This window comes from Furipterus horrens, unplaced genomic scaffold (genome assembly GCF_987537825.1).
Source record: "Furipterus horrens unplaced genomic scaffold, mFurHor1.1.pri manual_scaffold_17, whole genome shotgun sequence".
NCBI lineage: Eukaryota > Metazoa > Chordata > Mammalia > Chiroptera > Furipteridae > Furipterus > Furipterus horrens.
This window is the reverse complement of record NW_028327187.1, coordinates 84081993-84100489: the sequence shown is the minus strand read 5'-3', so window position 1 is coordinate 84100489 and position 18497 is coordinate 84081993. Positions and strand designations below refer to the sequence as shown.

The 18497-nt window shown below is 40.9% G+C and overlaps 1 protein-coding gene across 1 annotated transcript in view; it reads right to left on the bottom strand.

The window, feature by feature from the left end:
* SLC9A7 (solute carrier family 9 member A7) overlaps window positions 1–18497 on the bottom strand; it is a 174611-nt gene that overhangs the window by 21473 nt on the left and 134641 nt on the right. Inside the window, exons 14-15 of the mRNA XM_090264238.1 lie at window positions 17863–17926; window positions 5598–5680 (exon numbers count right to left, since the gene is read on the bottom strand). Coding sequence (XP_090120364.1) covers window positions 5598–5680; window positions 17863–17926 — 147 coding nt within the window. The remainder of the gene's footprint in view (window positions 1–5597; window positions 5681–17862; window positions 17927–18497) is intronic.

Genomic DNA, 18497 nt, shown 5'->3' with positions numbered 1-18497 from the left:
CTCACTTAATCCTGTCTGCATTGCTGCCTCCTGAGACTCAATGGTTTGGCTGAACTAAGTGGCTGGGTTGGTGAAGAACGGGGTGGTCTGTGGGCTTCACTTTAAAACTGGTTTCTCTTTTCTATCCTAATGGCTTGGACAGAAAAAGCCCAGAGGCCTGAGATGGGGGAAACCTAAAATATTTCCCTCAGTCCAAAATAAGTATAATGGGCAAAAGGGTTTTGGACAGGTGAGATGTACCTGGCACACCTTCCTCCAAAGAAGCCCTTCTTTTCCCTAATGTGGGACATTGAAAAATTAATACCTGTCTTTTGTCATCTAGTGGTTACGGATTAAATGATGTCCTTTAACCCTGTTGCCCCCAGAATACAACAAGGATGCCAGCCTGTCAAACCAAGCATGCCGTTGTCCAGAGACAGCCAACCAACCTGGAGTCTGCACGATCCTTCCCCTTGTGGGAAGGCCACCCTCCCCTCCACATCCCCACTCTTATTAGGGATTTCTTGACCCACGGGTAGGTAGGACGACGACCATGTCCAGCTTGAAGCAGCTAGAGGAGCTCGAGACCTTCATCCATTGTCCTTTATAAGATTGTAAAGGGTCTTAAGTCTGAGAGGGAGGAATTGTTATTTTTTATTGTTAAAATATTTAACTAATTAATTAATTAATTTTAAAAAAGAAGAAGAAGAATATATGAAAGGGTGAGGCGGGAGAGCTTGTATGTACGACCCATGGGCATGGACTTGGAGAGGGGATTGTTGGGGAAGGGGGGTGCTGGGCGGAGGGGAGCAAAGGGGAAAAAAAATTGGAACTATTGTAACAATATAATCAATAAAATATACTTAAAAAAAAAAAACAAAAAAAAAAACAAAATATTAGGCTTAATGGCTTCAGAAAGCTACCATTGCAGTGAAGAGAGCCAGAATCTGGAGGAAGAAACCCAAGAGGTAAGCCTGGTACTTGGTAAGCCACATTTTCCCCACAAGCACCACAGCAGCTGAGCAGAGCATCTGAATGACTCAAAAAAGATAGTGAATCTAACAAAGACTGGTGTCCATGGCCTTTTGAGGACAACTACGTGAACACCCTAGGCTTAGGTTAGAACCCTAGAAAAAAAGGCTAAACAGAAAACAGACTAACCCTTCCCAGGAACTGAAGCCCAGCTTCAAATCACCTTTATTCTTTTTTTTTTAATGTGTTTTATTGATTATAATATTACATTTGTGCCAATTTCCCTTCCCTCTGCTCCCCTCCACCTGGTGGCCCCCCTCCCTCCAGTTGTCCCCCCTTTTAGATCATGTCCATTAGTTGTGCATACAGTTCTTCTCAACCTCTCTGTCTATTCCATTCCCTCCTACCATGATCCTTAATTCCTACATCATCTCCCTCCCTCTCCCCATTCCCCCTCCCTGTTGACCTCCCCCCAATATGTTCCCCGTACCTATAGTTCTTTTTCCACTCTCGTTGCCTGTTTAGTTTTGCCTTTGTTTCAATTCCCTAGCTTCTGTTGTTTCTTGTGATGCAGTTTTCATTTTAGATTTCATTGTCTTGATCCTCCTTTTTCTAAACCAGTCCCTTTAACATCTCATGTAACAGTGGTTTGGATCTAATGAACTCTTTCAGTTTTATTTTGTCCTGGAAACACTTTCTCTGTCCTTCTATTCTGAATGACAATTTCGCTGGATAGAGTATTCATGGTTGTAGGTTTTGGATTTTCATTACTTTGAATATTTCTTGCCAGTCCCTTCTTGCCTGCAGGGTCTCCCTTGAGAAGTCAGCTGATAGTCTAATTGGGACCCCTTTGTACATAATTCTTTTCTTCTCTCTTGCTGCTTTTAAGATTCTCTCTTTATCTTTAATTTTTGACATTTTGATTATAATGTGTCTTGGAGTGGTTCTCCCTGGGTCCAGTTTTTTTGGAACTCTCTGTGCTTCCTGGACCTGTAAGTCTATTTCCTTCCCCAAGTCTGGGAAGTTCTCCTTTATTATATTTTCACTCAATTTTTCAAGTTCTAGTTCATCTTCCTCGCTCTCTGGGAAACCAATGATTCTTATGTTGGGCCTTTTATAGCTGTCCCAGAGGTTTCTGATCCTCTCATCATTGCTTCCCATTTCCTCTCTCTGCATTGGTTGACTGCTTGTTCCTTCTCCATATTCCAGTTTGTTGAAATGAACTCTGGATTTTTTTTCCTCACCATCTGTCTCGTATGTGGTTTTGTTCCTTTCGTTATGAGTGTTTTTCGCTTCTTTCTCATCTTTTTCCAGATCTTTTGTGAATTCTGTAAGCCACCTGATAACAATGGCCCAGAACTGAGCATCTGACAGGTTTCTTATCTGTTCATCTGTCAGGTTCTCCATCTGTTGCCTGGTGAGCTGTGCCACCGGGATTTCTATAGTTGTCTGCCTCATTTTGACAGATGCGTTTTGTTTTCTTGGGCCGGCTGTAGGGGGCAGTGCCTGTGTACTCATAATGACCCAGCGACCGGCGCCGTTCGGCAACCTTTCTTGCTGTGCCGTGGTGCTTTGTCGTCACAATCCAGCGACCGGTGCCTGTCCGCGGCCTATTTCGCAGCCCTGTGGTGCTTTCTTTGGGGGCGGGGGTCCAAGATGGATTCACACAGTTATTCCGCTAGGGGACCGGGATCCGTCCTCCCGCCCCCCTGGGCCTCACTGTTCAAGGCGATGTGGTGGCTGCTTTCCCCAGCGTTGGGGTCGCGAGCTGCCGGGGGTTCGACTGTAGCCGGGATTGTTCTCCCCGCCGCTGTCCCAGGTGCGACCGCAAACAGCGCCGCCCCCTTTCGCTCTTACCTGCCCAAAGGGCGCCGCTGGTTTATAACTTCATATGTTGGGCTTCCGTGTAGTTTTATTTTCTGGAATTTCTAGTTATCCTTTGTTTTGAAGTAGTTGTATTCCTCTCTAGTTGTAGAGGGAGACCTAGCACGTCCGTCTAAGCCTCCATCTTGGCCGGAAGTCCCAAATCACCTTTATTCTTGATTGGACTAAAGTGATCTGAATTGCTAATGCCTGTCACCTAGTCACTGACCCAATGTAAGTTAAATTATCTCTGAAGAATGATAACCTCATCTAGAGCATCTCAAACTATCTCTTTACTTTTTCATTGCCCATGTTTGTCACTCAAGAATAAAACATGCAAGGAAGAAAAAATAAGACTTCTAAAAAATAACATAGGAAATTGGCTTCACGACTTTGGTGTAGACAAAGATTTCTAAAACAGGACACAAAGAGTACTAACCAGACAGAAAGGATCAATAAATTGAATGAAGACCTTTTGTTCATTAAAAGATTCTATTTATCACTGGTTGCTGTAGCTCAGTGGATTGAGCGTCAGCCTGTGAACCAAGTGTCGCTGGTTTGATTCCCAGTCAGGTCACATGACTAGGTTGAACATCAGGTCCCCAGTTGGGGGTGCAAGTGAGAGGCAAGCACACAGTGATGTTTCTCTCCCTCTCTTTCTCCTTTCCCCTCTCTCTAAAAACAGTTAAATAAAATAAATAAATAAAAGACATTATTTTAAAAAATAAATAAAATAAATTGGTATCCCAGAAAAACTAAATATTAAAAAAAAGATTCTATTTAAAAGTGATAACGCAAGTCACAAGTAAATAATTTTTATCAAATGTAATTAGAAAAATACTAAGCCCAGAAAATATTTAAAAATATATATATACATATATACATATGTGTGTATGTATGTATATATATATATATATATATCCAGAATATATAAGGAACACTTACAAATTAGTAAGAAAAAGGCAGACAACCCAATAGAAAAATTGTTAAAGAGAGCTGAATATATGCTTCATAAAGGAACATACCAAGTGGTCAGTAAATATATGGAAAGGTGCTGAACCTCATTAGTCATCAGATAAATGCGGATTAAAACCATAATAAAACACCACTACAAATCCACTAGAATAAATAAAATGAACAAGACTTACAGTGCCAATTGTCAGTGAGGATGTGGAGCAACTAGAGCTCTCATACACTACAGGTGCTTGTGTAAAGAGGTACTATCATTTTGTAAAACTGTTTAGCACTTTTATCTAAAGTTGAACCTATTCATGTCCTATGACCCAACAATTTCACTCCTGGGTATATTTCCAACAAAAATGTATGTGAACATGCCAAAAGAAATATACAGGAATGTTCATAGCAGCATTTTTCAGCAGCTCCAAAGAAGAAGCAATCTACATCTTCACCAACAATAGATAAATTATGACATTCATACAATGAAATACCATATAGGAATGAAAATAGATGAACTAGAGGTACATGTGACAACATGGATGAACCACACAAATGATGTCAAGTAAAATAAACCAGATACAAATATATATTACACACACTATAATTCCATTCATGCAGAATTCAAAAACAGGTGAAACTAGTAAGTGTTGCTACACATCAGGAGAGTAGCTATATTTAGGGAAGAGAAAGGGGTAGTAATTGGGTTATGGCATGAAGGAGACCTGGTAATTTTGTGTTTCTTGACCTCTTTGGGGTCAAATAAGCGTGTTTATTTTGTTATAATTTACTAACTTATTATTTGTGTACTTTTCTATGTGTATATCATACTTCAATAAAAAATATTAAACATTTTCCAAGTCTCCAAAGACCATATGTAAGCTAGCTACAGGCCCATTTGATCACTATGTCAACTTAGTACAAAACAAACCAAAACAAAAAAACCCATCACAGCTCATTGGATTCATACAGAGATGACCAAGTGGAGGTGAGCAACGCGCCCGAACTGGTCTTCACCAAACCTGCTACATCTGAGTGGTCAGAGCTCTGGGGGAGCAGGAAGCCCGGACACGCCTCAAAGCTTTGGGCCACAACCAATACATCACTGTTCCATCAAAAACAGCAACCCAGCCCAGCCCAGCCCTGCCCCCGGGGGTGTTCCGGATGCCGACATCTCTACTTCCCCATTGCTCTTTCATCGAGGAATTAGGGGAGACCGGTTATGATCCTTGGTGATCAACTCAAGTACCACATTATAAACACAGCACGCTGCCAGGGTCAGACACAGGCTCTTCTCCGTAGCCCCAGGTCCCGTCAGCTCTTCACCCCTGGGGCCCACCAATGCCATCACCACATGAAAACCATGAAAGTTTAACTTTTTGGTTTTTAATTCTTACCTGGGACCAAGCAAATCTATTATAACAGAGTTTGCCCTTCATGTGGCTCAGTTAAGGCCTGTATTAGACTTGGCCAGAGTTGGTTCAGTTATTAGAAATTGGCCTCCCCATATTCCCCAAGCTCCACTTCCCTTTCTGACCACACCAATTCAACTACAAAGGCATATTCTCCTTGTACACAAAGCTCTGAGGAACAGCATGAATATACCAGGCTATAGGTCGACTAACCTACTGAGGTACAAATATTCCTCTTGGCCAGAGAGATGCTCACCAGGACTACCTGTGGCTGAATGGTCACTGCATGCATCCCAAGAGAAGACTGATTACATTGTAGCAAACACATGTCTTTCCTTATTTATCAGAAGTCATTCACTGGCAACTCAACAGAAGATTTCATCATCAATGTTTCAGGGAAACTATGTAAAAGGATACTTGTGATCAAAGCTGTACCACAGCCTGAATAGCCATGCACTCTCCTGCTTTGTTCGGTTTCCTCCGGCAGGATCAGGACCATCCTAGGAACAAACAAAAATACAGATGCTTAGTTGTACAAGAGGATTGAAATGAGGGGGGAAAGCTTTTTTTTAACCATAGTTTTTAATTATTTTCAGCTCAGACTCAAACATCCTGTATCACCCGAGTATCAAGTTAGGAGGGGGACCCAAAAACCTGGAATTTATTTATAAAAAGTTGTGTTGTTACATGTTTAAACTTCAGTCACCTTGATGCAACACACCCACTAAGATGTTTTTTCCACCGTTCAAAGCAGTTTTTGAACTCGTCAATTTTGATGCCTTGCAGTGCTTCTGCCATTTTTTAATTGTTGTTCTATTACAGGTGTCACAATTTTTCCCCATTGCTCTCCCTGCCCCACTCACCCCCACTCCCAGAGTCAATCCCCACTCTGTCCATGTTCATGGGTCATTTATACTTGTTCCTTGACTAGACTCTTTCCCTTCTTTACCCGTTATCCCCTCCCCACTCCCCTCTGGTCATTGTCAGTCTGTTCCTTGTTTCCATGCCTCTGGTTCTATTTTCCTCATTTGCATGTTTTGCTCACAAGGTTCTTCTTAAGGTAAGATAATATATATTTGTCTTTTGCCACCTGGCTTATTTCACTTAGCATAATACTCTCCAGTTCCATCCATGCTGTCAGAAAAGGTAGGAATTCCTTCTTTCTTTCTGCTGAGTAGTATTCCGTTGTGGAAATGTACCACAGTTGTTTGATCCATTCATCTACTGATAGGCACTTAGGGTGTTTCCAGCACTTGACTATTTTAAAAGAGAGCTCCTATGAACATAGGGGTGAATAGGTTCTTTTGAACTGGTGTTTCAGAATTCTTTGGACATAATCCTAGCAGTGGAACCACTGGATAAAAGGCAGTTCCATTTTTAGTTTTTTGAGGAAATTCCATACAGTTTTCCACAGTAGCTGCACCAGTCTGCATTTCCACCAACAGTGCACTAGGGTTTCCTTTTCTCCTCATACTCGCCAGCACTTGTTTGTTGATTTGTTGATGATGGCTATTCTGACTGGTGTGAGGTGGTATCTCATTGTGACTTTAATTTGCATCTCTCTGATACTAGTGATGTTGAACATTCTTTCATATGCCTATGGGCCCTCTGTATATCCTCCTTGGAGAAGTGTCTGTTCAGGTCCTTTGCCCATTTTTTAATTGGATTCTTAGTCTTCCTGGTATTGAGTCATATGAGTTCTTTATATATTTTGGATACCAAACCCTTGACCGATGTATCACTGGCAAATACAATTTCCTTTATGGTTGGTTCCCTTTTCATTTTGCTGATGTTTTATTTAGCCATAGAGAAGCTTTTTAATTTTATGTAGTCCCATTTTTTAAATTCTTTCTTTTATCCCCCTTGCCCTAGAGGATGTATTGGCAAAAATATTGCTGCATGAGATATCTGAAATTTTCCTTCCTATGTTTTCCTCTAGGATTTCTATGGTGTCACAGCTTATGTTTAAGTCTTTTATCCATTTTGAGTTTATTCTGGTGCATGGTGTAAGTTGCTGGTCTAGTTTTTCTTTCTTTCTTTCTTTTTTTTTTTTTTTTTTTTTTTGCATGTACCTCTCCAGATCTCCCAATATCATTTCTTGAAAAGGCTATTTTACTCCATTTTATGCTCCTGCCTCTTTGTCAAATATTAATTGACCATAGAGACCTGGATTTATTTCTGGGCTCTCTATTCTGTTCCATTGCTCTATGTGTCTGTTCTTATGCCAGTACCAGACTGTTTTGATTACAGTGGCCTTCTAATATAGTTTGATATCAAGTAATGTGATTCCTCCTACTTGGTTCTTTTTTCTCAAGATTTCGGAGGCTATTTGGGGTAATTTTTGGTTCCATATAAATTTTTGAAATATTTTTTCTAAGTCTGTGGAATATGTCATTGGTATTTTAATAGGGATTGCATTGACTCTATAGATTGCTTTGGGAAGTATGGACATTTTAATGATGTTTATTCTTCCAATCCACAAGCACAGTATGTGCTTCCATTTACTTGTGTATTCCTTAATTTCTTTCTTCAGTGTTCTATAGTTTTCCAAATACAGGTCTTTTACCTCCTTGGTTAATTTTATTCCTAAGTACTTTATTTTTCTTGTTGTTATACTAAATGGGACTTTTTCCTAGTTTCTGTTTATGATATTTCACTGTTGGTGTACAAAAATGCCTTCGATTTCTGATATTGACTTTGCATCCCACTGTTTCGTGAAATTCACTTATTAGGTCAAGTAGTTTTTTGGTGGAACCAATAGGGTTTTCTATGTACACTATCATGTCATCTACAAATAATGACAGGTTTACTTCCTCATTTCCAATTTGGATGCCTTTTCTTTCTTTTTATTGTCTAACCCTGTGGCTAGAACTTCCAATACTATGTTGAATAAAAGTGGTGAAAGCAGACACCTTTGTCTTGTACCTGATCTTAGGGGAAATGCTTTCAGCTTTTGTCCGTTCAGTATGATGTTGGCTGTAGGTTTCTTGTATATGGCCTTTATTATGTTGAGGTATGTTCCCTCTATTTCCACTTTGCTGAGTGTTTTTATCATTAATGGGTGCTATACTTTATCAAATGTGTTTTCAGCATCTATTGATATGACTGTGTGATTTTTCTTTCGTTTTGTTTATGTGGTGCATTTCGTTTATTGATTTGTAAATATTATACCATCCTTGCATCCTGAAATGAATCCCACTTGACCATGGTGTATGATCTTTTTAATGTATTGCTGGATCCTGTTTGCCAATGTTTTGTTGAGGATCTTAGCATCTACAGTCATCAGTAATATTGGCCTATAGTTTTATTTCTTCTTTGTGTCTTTACCTGGTTTTGGAATTAGGATAATTGTGGCCTCATAGAAAGAGTTTTGGAATCCTCCCCCTTATTAAAGTTTTTGGAATAGTTTGGGAAGGATAGGAATTAGCTCTTCTGTAAATGTTTGATAAGGTTCGCCTATGAAGCCATCCAAGCCCGGGCTTTTGTCTGCTGAGAGTCTTTTGATTACTGCTTTCACTAGTTGTTATTGGTCTATTCAGGCTTTCTGGTTCTTCTTGATTCAGTTTTGGAAGATCATGTGTTTCTAGAAATCTGTCTGTTTCTTCAAGGTTGTCCAATTTCTTGGCATATAGTTGTTCATAGTAATTTCTTATAGTCCTTTGTATTTCTGTGGTATCAGCTGTTATTTCTTTTCTTTCATTTCTGATTTTATTTGGCTCCTCTCTTTTTTTCTTGATGAGTCTTGTTAAACGCTTGTTGATTTTGTTTATCCTTTTGAAGTACCACCTCTTGGATTTATTGATCCTTTGAATTGTTCTTTTAGTCTCTATGTCATCTAATTCTGCCTGATCCTGATTATTTCCTGCCTTCTACTTGCTCTGGGCTTTGTTTGCTGTTGTTCCTGTAGTTCTTGTAGATGTAGGGTTAGGTTGTTTATTTGAGATTTTTCTGTTCTTTTTAGGTAGGCCTGTGTGCTATGGACTTCCCTGTCAGCACTGCTTTCACTGTGTCCCATAGGTTTTGGGCTGTTGTGTGTTCATTTTCATATTTTTCTAGAAACTTTTTGATTTCTTCCTTGATCTCCATGTTAACTCATCACTATTGAATAGCATGTTATTCAATCTCTATGAATTTTACTGTTTTTGAACTTTCATTTTTTCCATGAGGTTAGTTTCTAATTTCAAGCAATTGTGATTGAGAAGATGCTTGATATGATTTCAAATTTCCTGTATTTGTTGAGGCTTGTTTTATGTCCTACCATGAGGCTTATCTTTGAAAATGTTCCACGTGCATTTGAGAAGAATGTATATTTTGCTTCTTTGTGGTGAAATTTCTGTATATATCAATTAAGTCAATTTGATCTAGAATGTTGCTCAATGCCACAATATCTTTTTCAATTCTTTGCTTAAAAGATCAATCATTGTTAATAATGGGGTGTTAAAATCCCCTACAGTGAGTGTGTTTCTGTCGATATCTTTCTTGAAGTTCTCCAATGTTTTCCTTATATATTGTGGTGCTCCTATCTTGGGTGCATATATGTTTACAATGGTTTAATCTTCTTGATGAATTCCTACCTTAAGTATTATGAAGAGTCCTTCTCTGTCTCTTTTTATTGCCTTTGTTTGGAAATCTACTTTGTCTGATATAGGTATTGCTATCCTAGCTTTTTTCTTTCATGTCTGATGGTTTGGAATATTTTTTCCATCCCTCCACTTTCAGCCTATGTGGATCTTTTTGTTTTGAGATGAGTCTCTTGTAGACAGCATATATGTGGATCGTATTTTATTATCCATTCAGCTACTCTATGTCTTCTGATTGGAGCTTTTAATCCATTTACATTTAAGGTTATTATTGATAGGTACCTATTCATTGCCATTTTTCCCCTTTGTACCTGTGTCCCCACCCCCACCCCCCTTCTTAAAGCAGTCTTGTAGCATCTCTTGCAACGCTGGTTGGGTGGAGATATATTCTTTCAGGCTTTTTTTTTTTTTTTTTTGGTCTGGAAAATTCCTTATTTGCCTTCCATTTTAAATGAGAGCCTGCTGGGTAGAGTAGTCTTGGTTACAGGCCTTTGCTTTTCATTGCTTGGAATACTTCTTACCATTCCCTTCTGGGTTGTAGCGTTTCTGTTGACTATTCAGCTGATAGCCTTATCAGAGCTCTCTTGTATGTTACTATCTGTTTCTCCCTTGCTGCCTTTAAGATTCTCTCTTGTCTTAAGTTTTCCCATTTTAATTATGATGTGTCTTGGAATGGGCCTCTTTGAGTTCATCTTGATTGGGACTCTCTATGCTTCCTGGACTTGCGTGACTTTTTCTCTCATCAAGTTAGGGAAGTTTTCTGTCATTACTTTTCAAACAGGTTTTCTATCCCTTGTTCCTCTTCTTCTCCTTCTGGTGTCCCTATGATATGGGTATTTTTATGTTTCATGTTGTCCTGCAGCTCCCTTAAACACTCTTTGTTCTTTTTCAGTCCTTTTTCATTTTGTTGTACTGTCTGGGAATTTTTTCCAACTTGTCCTCCAGCTCACTGATTTGATCCTCTGCTTCATCTAGCCTGCTTTTAATTTCTTTACTATGTTTTTCATTTCATATATTGTATTCTTCATTTCCTCCTGGCTCTTATTGATAGTTTCTATGTCCTTTTTAATGCTGGTGTAGTTCTCAGTAAGTTCCTTGTAGATGCACTGGAGTTTACTGTAGTTATCACTGAGCAACTTGAGCATCCTTATAACCATTATTTTAAACTCAATATCTGATAGCTTGTTTGCCTCTATTTCATTTAGCACTCTTTCTGGGGATTCCCCCCTTCCTTTCAACTGGGGGTTGTTCCTTTGTCTCCCCATTTTAGGTGACTCTTATTTGTTTCTGCTTCTTAGATTGATCTGCTTTGACTCTCTTTGTGGTGTGATCTTATGCGGTCACAGATCTGTGGGACTCAGTGGTACAGTCTCCTTGATCTCCTAAACTTGATGAACTTGGGATGCCCTTTATGCTATTATGTGGGCTCTCTAGTTGTAACTGGGATTTGGTTGTGGTTGGGTCATTCTTTGGTGGGTCCTTCCCTCCAGCTGACTGACTGAGAGTCACTCTGCCTACCATGTCTTGTATGCTGTTGTAGAGGTGCACTGTCTTTTCTTTTTGGATTTGCCCCTGGTGATGTCAGATGGTGTTCCAGTCTGGCTCTAGGCAGCATGTTCAAGACTACAATAAATCCACCATCTGTGGGTATCTCCTTCAGTTGTTAATCTAGTCTCTTTGTAATCAGCAGTCAGGCTTAAGAACCACAAGGTGGCAGAGTAATTCCTGCTGGTGGGGCTATCGCTTCCCATCAAGCTGATGCCACTTGGAGGGGACTGCTCTGCTTGAGCAAGATGGCTCCTGCGATATGGGAAATGTTTCAGACAGGGATCCTGGCAACTGTTCCCTCAGTTCTAGCCCCAGAGCCACCAGTCCCAGACTCTCCTCAAGCATCCCTAGTCCACTCTGCCCTCCCTTTGCTGGAGCCCGGGGTAAGTGGCTACAAATGAAATTTTGTGCATTGGCCCATTAAGAAGCTCTCTGTGTCTTCAGTCATCTCTCCTTGGCAGATAGAAACCTTGCTGCTTTTCACAGCTGGATATTATCTGGGTTCCTTTCTGGCTCTGGTGCTATAGGCTGGTGATCCCAGCTTGGGGTTTAGAGACTCCACACTTCTCAGGGGGACCCCCTAGCTGCTGAAATATCCCTTCAGCTCTTCAGCTGCCAACTGTGGGAGCCCAGCCAGCCCTCTCATGTCTCCTCCAGGGTTTGTGCCCATCATGTTGTGATGAAGTGGTTTACTCTGTCTGTCCATGGTTATAAGGCTTCTTTCCAGCTACTGTTCAGTGGGTTATTCCAGATGATTACCCTACAATTTAGTTGTAATTCCAGATTGGTCCTGGGAAGAGGTTAGTGTAGCTTCCACTTACTCCTTCACCATCTTGGATCGTCCAGATGTTACTCATCTTTTAGTTACAAGTTTAAACCATTATAGATCTCCCCAATTCCCCCAGCCCCTGGTAACCACCATTCTACTCTCTGTTCTTATGAGTTACATGAGGGATTTTTAAAACTTTTTACTGTTATTATTAATGGAAAATCCCCTTCAAGAAAATAAATACCACCAACTCTGCTTATTACCATTTTTTTGAGCATATAATAATGAATATCTATTTCTTCTGCATTCATTAAGCTTTGTGTGCCTTCCCAGCACCATGCTGGGTACTAGAAACAAAGAGGAGTGAGACTCAGCACCTGCACCTTGAGCACATTTGCGGGGGGGGGGGGGGGACAGACAGATACATATATGGTGACAAATGTGATGAAGAAAAAAAAGCAGATTAAAGAACTGAGGGGTGGCAAAAAGTCCTATTTTCAAAATAATTTTTCTAGAACTAGTGAATTTCTAGGTAGAATTAAATCTTATTCTATTATTATTGTTAAAATATATATTTTTAAATTTAAGGTCATTACAATAGTGAGAATGGTTTATGTTTTTTTCAGAGATGGAGCAGAATACCCATTCCCCAAAGATTTCTATATTGTAATCACTGGAGCCTGTGAATATGTTATGTTACATGGCAAAAGGGGCTTTGTAGACGGACTGAAGGTTTTTCAGGTATGTCCAATGTAATCACATTGGCCCTTAAAAGTGAACAAGTCAGGAAAAAGAGTCAGAAAGATGTGATGGAAGAAGATTCAGGAGGGAGTCAAAGCATGACAGGGGCTTGCTTTACTATTGCTGGCTTTGAAGATGGAGGGGACCATGAGCCAGAAAATGTAGGTGCTTCTAGGAGCTGAGCTTGACCCCGCGGTCAACAGCCAGCAAAGAAATGGGGCCTCAGTCCTACAATGGCATGAAACTGAATTCTAACAACAACCTGAATGACCCTGGAAGTGGCAAAGCCCCACCCTGAAGATAACTTGATTTCAGCTTTGAGAGACCTGAAACAGAGCAATCAGTGGAGCCCACTAGACATGTGACCTACAGGACTGTAAGATTATGTTGTTTTAAGCTACTACGTTTATGGTAATTTGTTACAGCAGTAATACAGAACTAATGCAGAGCAAGAGTAAATAAATGATGCAACCAGATTTGGGTTTTTTTCATGTCCCTGGGATGATGGGCCCAAGATTTCACAAAAGGGAGTAATATAAGGGAATAAAAACAGGGAATCAAGAGCCCCCAGATGCTTACTACATAGCTTCTCAAACTGTAAAGTGTACACAATCCTCCTGGGAACCCTGTTAAAATGAAGGTTCTAATTCAGTGGGTTGAAGTGGGGCCTGAGAGTCTGCATTTCTAACAAGTGCTAGTCATGCCCAGGCTGCTGGTCTGTGGGGGAAATCGGAGCAGCAGAAGGATATATCTACAGTCCCTAGAGGAAAAGCAGATGAGGCCCTCCAGAAGCTCACCTCTGCCACTCTCTACCCTTACCCTTCCATCACACTGTCACCAAGTCCTTAAGGACAAGGATATCTGGCTTGTTTGCAGATGTATTCACAGAGCCTGAAAGAATGCCTGAAATATAACAGATGAGCAACAAATATTTGTCAAATGAATGAATAAATTAATGTTAATTTTGAACTTTAAGGAAAAAAAAGAATAGTAGATAGGGAAAACAGGGGGTGCAAGGGAGGCAATCAGAAGAACAGAAAGAAAAGTGTGGTGGGAAGAGGGTCAGAAAGTCAGCATTTGAGGAAAGGCACTTCAGCTAACTGTCTGATGTTAAAGTTATAAGGGACTGGGTATCAGATTTCAGCCTAGAGGAAAACTGGAGGAGAACCCCAAAACAAACAAATCCAACTTGCCCAGAAAGTTATATGTCAATGTAGCTATGAACAGCTGATTTTCTGCAGTCTTCACACACAGGCACTGTAAGCACAGTGGTTTCCTTTCCTCCACATTCCACTAATATCCTGCTTGTGACCTTGTCCTGCTGAGATGATAAAGCCAGGATAAATTCAGATTCAGGCTCCTAGCTAAGGCTCATCAATGAAAACTCTTCTGTAAACTTGTGGAAGGAAGTGAATGATGTGTCTGCATATCCAGCCAACACAAATCTCAGTTGGGTCTGGCATGAAAAGTCCCCACTTGAATACGGTGTGAGGCCACCTCCAGGCCTGGGCAGTTTGCCTCCAGCTGCGCTTGTTTTTGTTTTTGTTGCAAAGTCACCAAGACCTCTGAGAAACAAAGCAACTGAGTTTTTGTTTTGTTTTGTCCCAATGAGTCAAACCTGCCAGGAACATGAAGCTAATGTCTGTCCACAGTATTCTTATGCTTCCCTCTCATAAAGCCAAAAAATTTCTAGCCAACAGCTCCTTTCCTTTGCCCACACAAGCTAATATTCTGTAGCCCTGAAGCCATGACTCTGTTTATAACCTTGAACTTTTAGAAGCAGTGAAGAAAATTGTACTCTCTATAAAAAATGCTTTTCCATCAAATATCACTTTTTTGTTTGTTTTTAGAAAAATCATTTAGAAAATGAGGTAAAGAGAACTGCCCTTTCTTTTCTAATGAAGAACAAACATCTGGACTTTTTCCACCTCTGATTTCACTTTCATGACAACACTGAGTGTGTGATCTGGATCCATTTCAGGGGAAACTGCAAGAACCCAGGGTTTCACCCAAAAATGAGAAGCCCATTTATTTCTCTGTTTTACTGTTTCTCATGACCATGGAGTCACAGCACTGCTGTTAGTGGCTCACAGTACCAAAAAGGTCAGGCCAGGAAGATTTAGAGAAATAAGGCCCTTTCTGCACAAGGGCATGAGTCATTTTTAAGAAGGTGTCCTGGGGAACGAAACTTGAAGTTCATTTTTTTTTCCTTCCCAGTTTCACAGCAATCTTGAAATGCCAATGAAATTGACCTTGGGGGCCCTTCGCATGACTGTGTGAGACTTGGAAGAAGGGAAGTGAAGGGGAAGCTGTGACACAGTTCCTAACTAGGCCTGGCCAACTGGGCACCACTGGGAGAGCAGCAAAAGCGGCTGTGCCCTTTTACAATCGGCCCAAAGGGGTCCTCCAGGGAGCTGCCAGGAACACTGAGTCATTGAGTTTACCCATCCAGGAAGGTTTACCCAACTGGGGCAGGAGGCACTATCTTAGCTGTCACTGCATGGACTAAATGCACCACCAGAACCCTCAGCACTCAGGACTCACTGCTTTCTAAGACATTTCCATGGAAAAGTGACAGCAAGTGTGTTACTAAGTTTGGTTACAAGCCCACTGTCTCCATGTGCAGTTCCTATGAGATGTATAAGAAGTTCAGCTGCATGAAACCTACCAAACTATTTCCTTTTACAGATGTTTGGGTCCAAAGGCAAGAGCAATGGTAAACAGCAAAAGAGCTGGAGGTATGTGACTGGTATGAACTGTCAAGATGAAAGCTCTCTAAACCCTGACTATCCAGCTGGAATGGGCCTATTTTTCTTATAAAATTAATCTTGACTGGCAATAGGTCTGTGGAGTATACATTGGAATAGGGCTTTTATATCCTACCAGAGCCATTATTTCCTCTCAGTGAAATGAAGACTTCCATCATACTTTCACCCAGGTTTTCTTTTTTTTTTTTTAATGTATTTTATTGATTATATTGTTACAATAGTTCCAATTTTTCTCCCCTTTACTCCCCTTCACCCACCCAGGTTTTCTTTGGGGTGAGTCTCAAGACTGTTTTACTCTAAATTAGCTTCCAAGTGCACAATTCCTGAACCTTGTTTACTAAAGTCCTTAATAGAAGCTAAAGTTGAACAGCAACTTTTCAAAAACGAACTCATTGAAACCACATGTTCCCAACTGGCACAATGGCCAGTTCTAATATAATCACAAAAGTCTTCTGAAGCACCACTGAAGTGGATACTAAATCTCCAATGTATCTCATTGAAAGCTTTTCCCAAAATTCCCAGAACTTACAGGGGGCATGGCTTTGTGTCCCTTAAGAGACATCAACACCAATAATGCCTTATTAGGCTGTGAGCACCCTCAAAGAGAAAATAATCATAAAAGTACCACCTGGGCCCTATCTACCAAGTCACATGCAACCCTTGTTACATGTGACTTAGTAGATGGACTAATTTAGAAGATCCTATGTAATCTGAAATATGTAGGCTGGATTTAGAATGAAGTGTGATGATGAGTGTAATTCAAAGCTGGATAAAGAAAAATAAAGCTATCGACATGGTTTCTCAGACAACACATGCATGTGGTCAGTAAAGCTCCCTACTGCACTGGTGCTTCATGCCTATCAAATGCCTATGGAGCACCCCAGGTGCCAGGCACTATGCTCAGCACTGGGTATTCAATACTGATCAAAATTATTCTTGACTTCTGCGGGCAAATAATAACATCTTGGAAACGAATTTCTGCTCTTATCATAACTCCCCTCTCCACCACTTGTCCTGCCCAGAAAATGCCAGCCTTCGAAAGAAGCAAAACCTGGAGACAAAAATAATCCTGCCAGCCCCACAACAGGGGTGATATGGCAGCATAAAATCATGTCTACCACTTCACTGACACTCTTCCCATCCAGAGGTTATGGTCTTTATCCCCTCCTCTTGAATCTGGGCTAGCCCTAGCAACTCATACTAACCAATAAAAAGTCACAGAAGTGATACTGTGAGATTTGCAAGGTCAGGTCAGAAAAGGCTATGTAGCTTCTACCTTGCTTGTAGGGACACTGGATTTTGGAACTGTAAGGCATCACATAAGGAGTCCAGTTCCTTGAGGCCCCATGGAGCAGCCACAATTTGGTATTCTAGTCGGGTGCCTTTGTGTGAGTCCTCATAGTCCAGGAGCAAGACATAGGAGCAAATCAGCCTTGGGATGATTCTACCCCAGCTTCACGTTACCCCTGGCCTTCTTCATGGAGCAAAGGCAAGCCATCCATACTGGGCCATTTCCAAATTCCTGACGTAGAGAATCCATAAGTAGGAGAAATTGTTGTTCATGCGCCTACATTTGTGTCAGTTTATTATGCAGCAATAGTAACTGGTGCAGATGGCCATACCAAGGGCCATCAGTATTCTCTGCTGCAGCAGACACTCTTCCCTGTGGTCACATTAATGCTGCCATAGGGCTCTTCCACTCACTGTCTCTACAGCTTCCCTCCCCCACACTCTGTTCCAGGCTGTCACTGCTACTACTGCTCTGCCCAAGCCTGAACTGTTAGCATTGCTGTGACCTTCAGCCATTGCTGGGCTGGAGGGAAACTCAGACAGTTTAGAGGATTCCAGGCCTTAGAAGAACAGGAACGTCTGCAATCATATCCCTTTCCTTCCTCTGCCTGGGTACCACTGAGAGACTCAGAGCTGGGTACAGTGAACCAATCACCAATTTATCCAATATAACCATTTGTGGAAGGCAGAGAGTTGGGGATTTAGCTTAAACACTCTTTCTGGCCCACCCCCTAAATACATTGTTTAAGAACACTGTCTCTGGGATCAAATCCTGGCTCCATCACTTTCTAATTATCTGGCCTTATAGAATTCACTGGAACTATCAAACTTCAGTTTCTAATCCATAAAATGGACAATAGTACCTACCTCATAAAGTTCTTGTCAAGATCACAATGAGGGAATTTATGCAAAGTGCCTGGTGCTCAATAAATTTTAGCTGTTTTTAATAATGTCTTCCCTGGGAATAAGCATGTCTTGTGACTTACCCCTTGTAAGACTTGAAAGCTGTCATTGTTGGGTGGTGGGTCTTGATCTGGGTCAACACCAACTCTATAAATCACCAGGGAGAAAGACAATAAGAAAAATGGAGAGTATTAGCTTGGACCATGGCAGGCTTTCTGGCTGAAAGTTGGCAAGAGGCTGACCATCTTCCCAAAGCAGAAGGAATGGTTAGCTTTTTAACAAGAGGGAGGCTGTCATGCAAAAGTCGTGAGAAAGAGGTTATATACAACATCAGATCCCAGGGTGTAGGAGAGGCAAAAAATCCTGTGTGCTTACACCCTGAGCAAGGCCTCTGGGGAACTGCACCAATTGGCAACTGTCAATGTGCTTTCCTGCATCATACTGTCCATTATAAAAATGTGGGTCCCACTGCTCTAGGCCTTTTCCTCTCTACTGCTGCTCACTTCTGTCCTGACCTTCTTTTATTTCCCTAACCTTTTGTTATGAAACTTCTCATATATCCAACGAAGTGTTCAAAGAATTTATAGTGAACACCTATATATACCCACCACCTAGATTCTACCATTATTTTGCTGTATTTTCTTTATGAGATGCCTATCCATCTCTCTATCACCCACCTTACTTTTTTGGATGAATTGAAATAAAATGGCAGAAATCA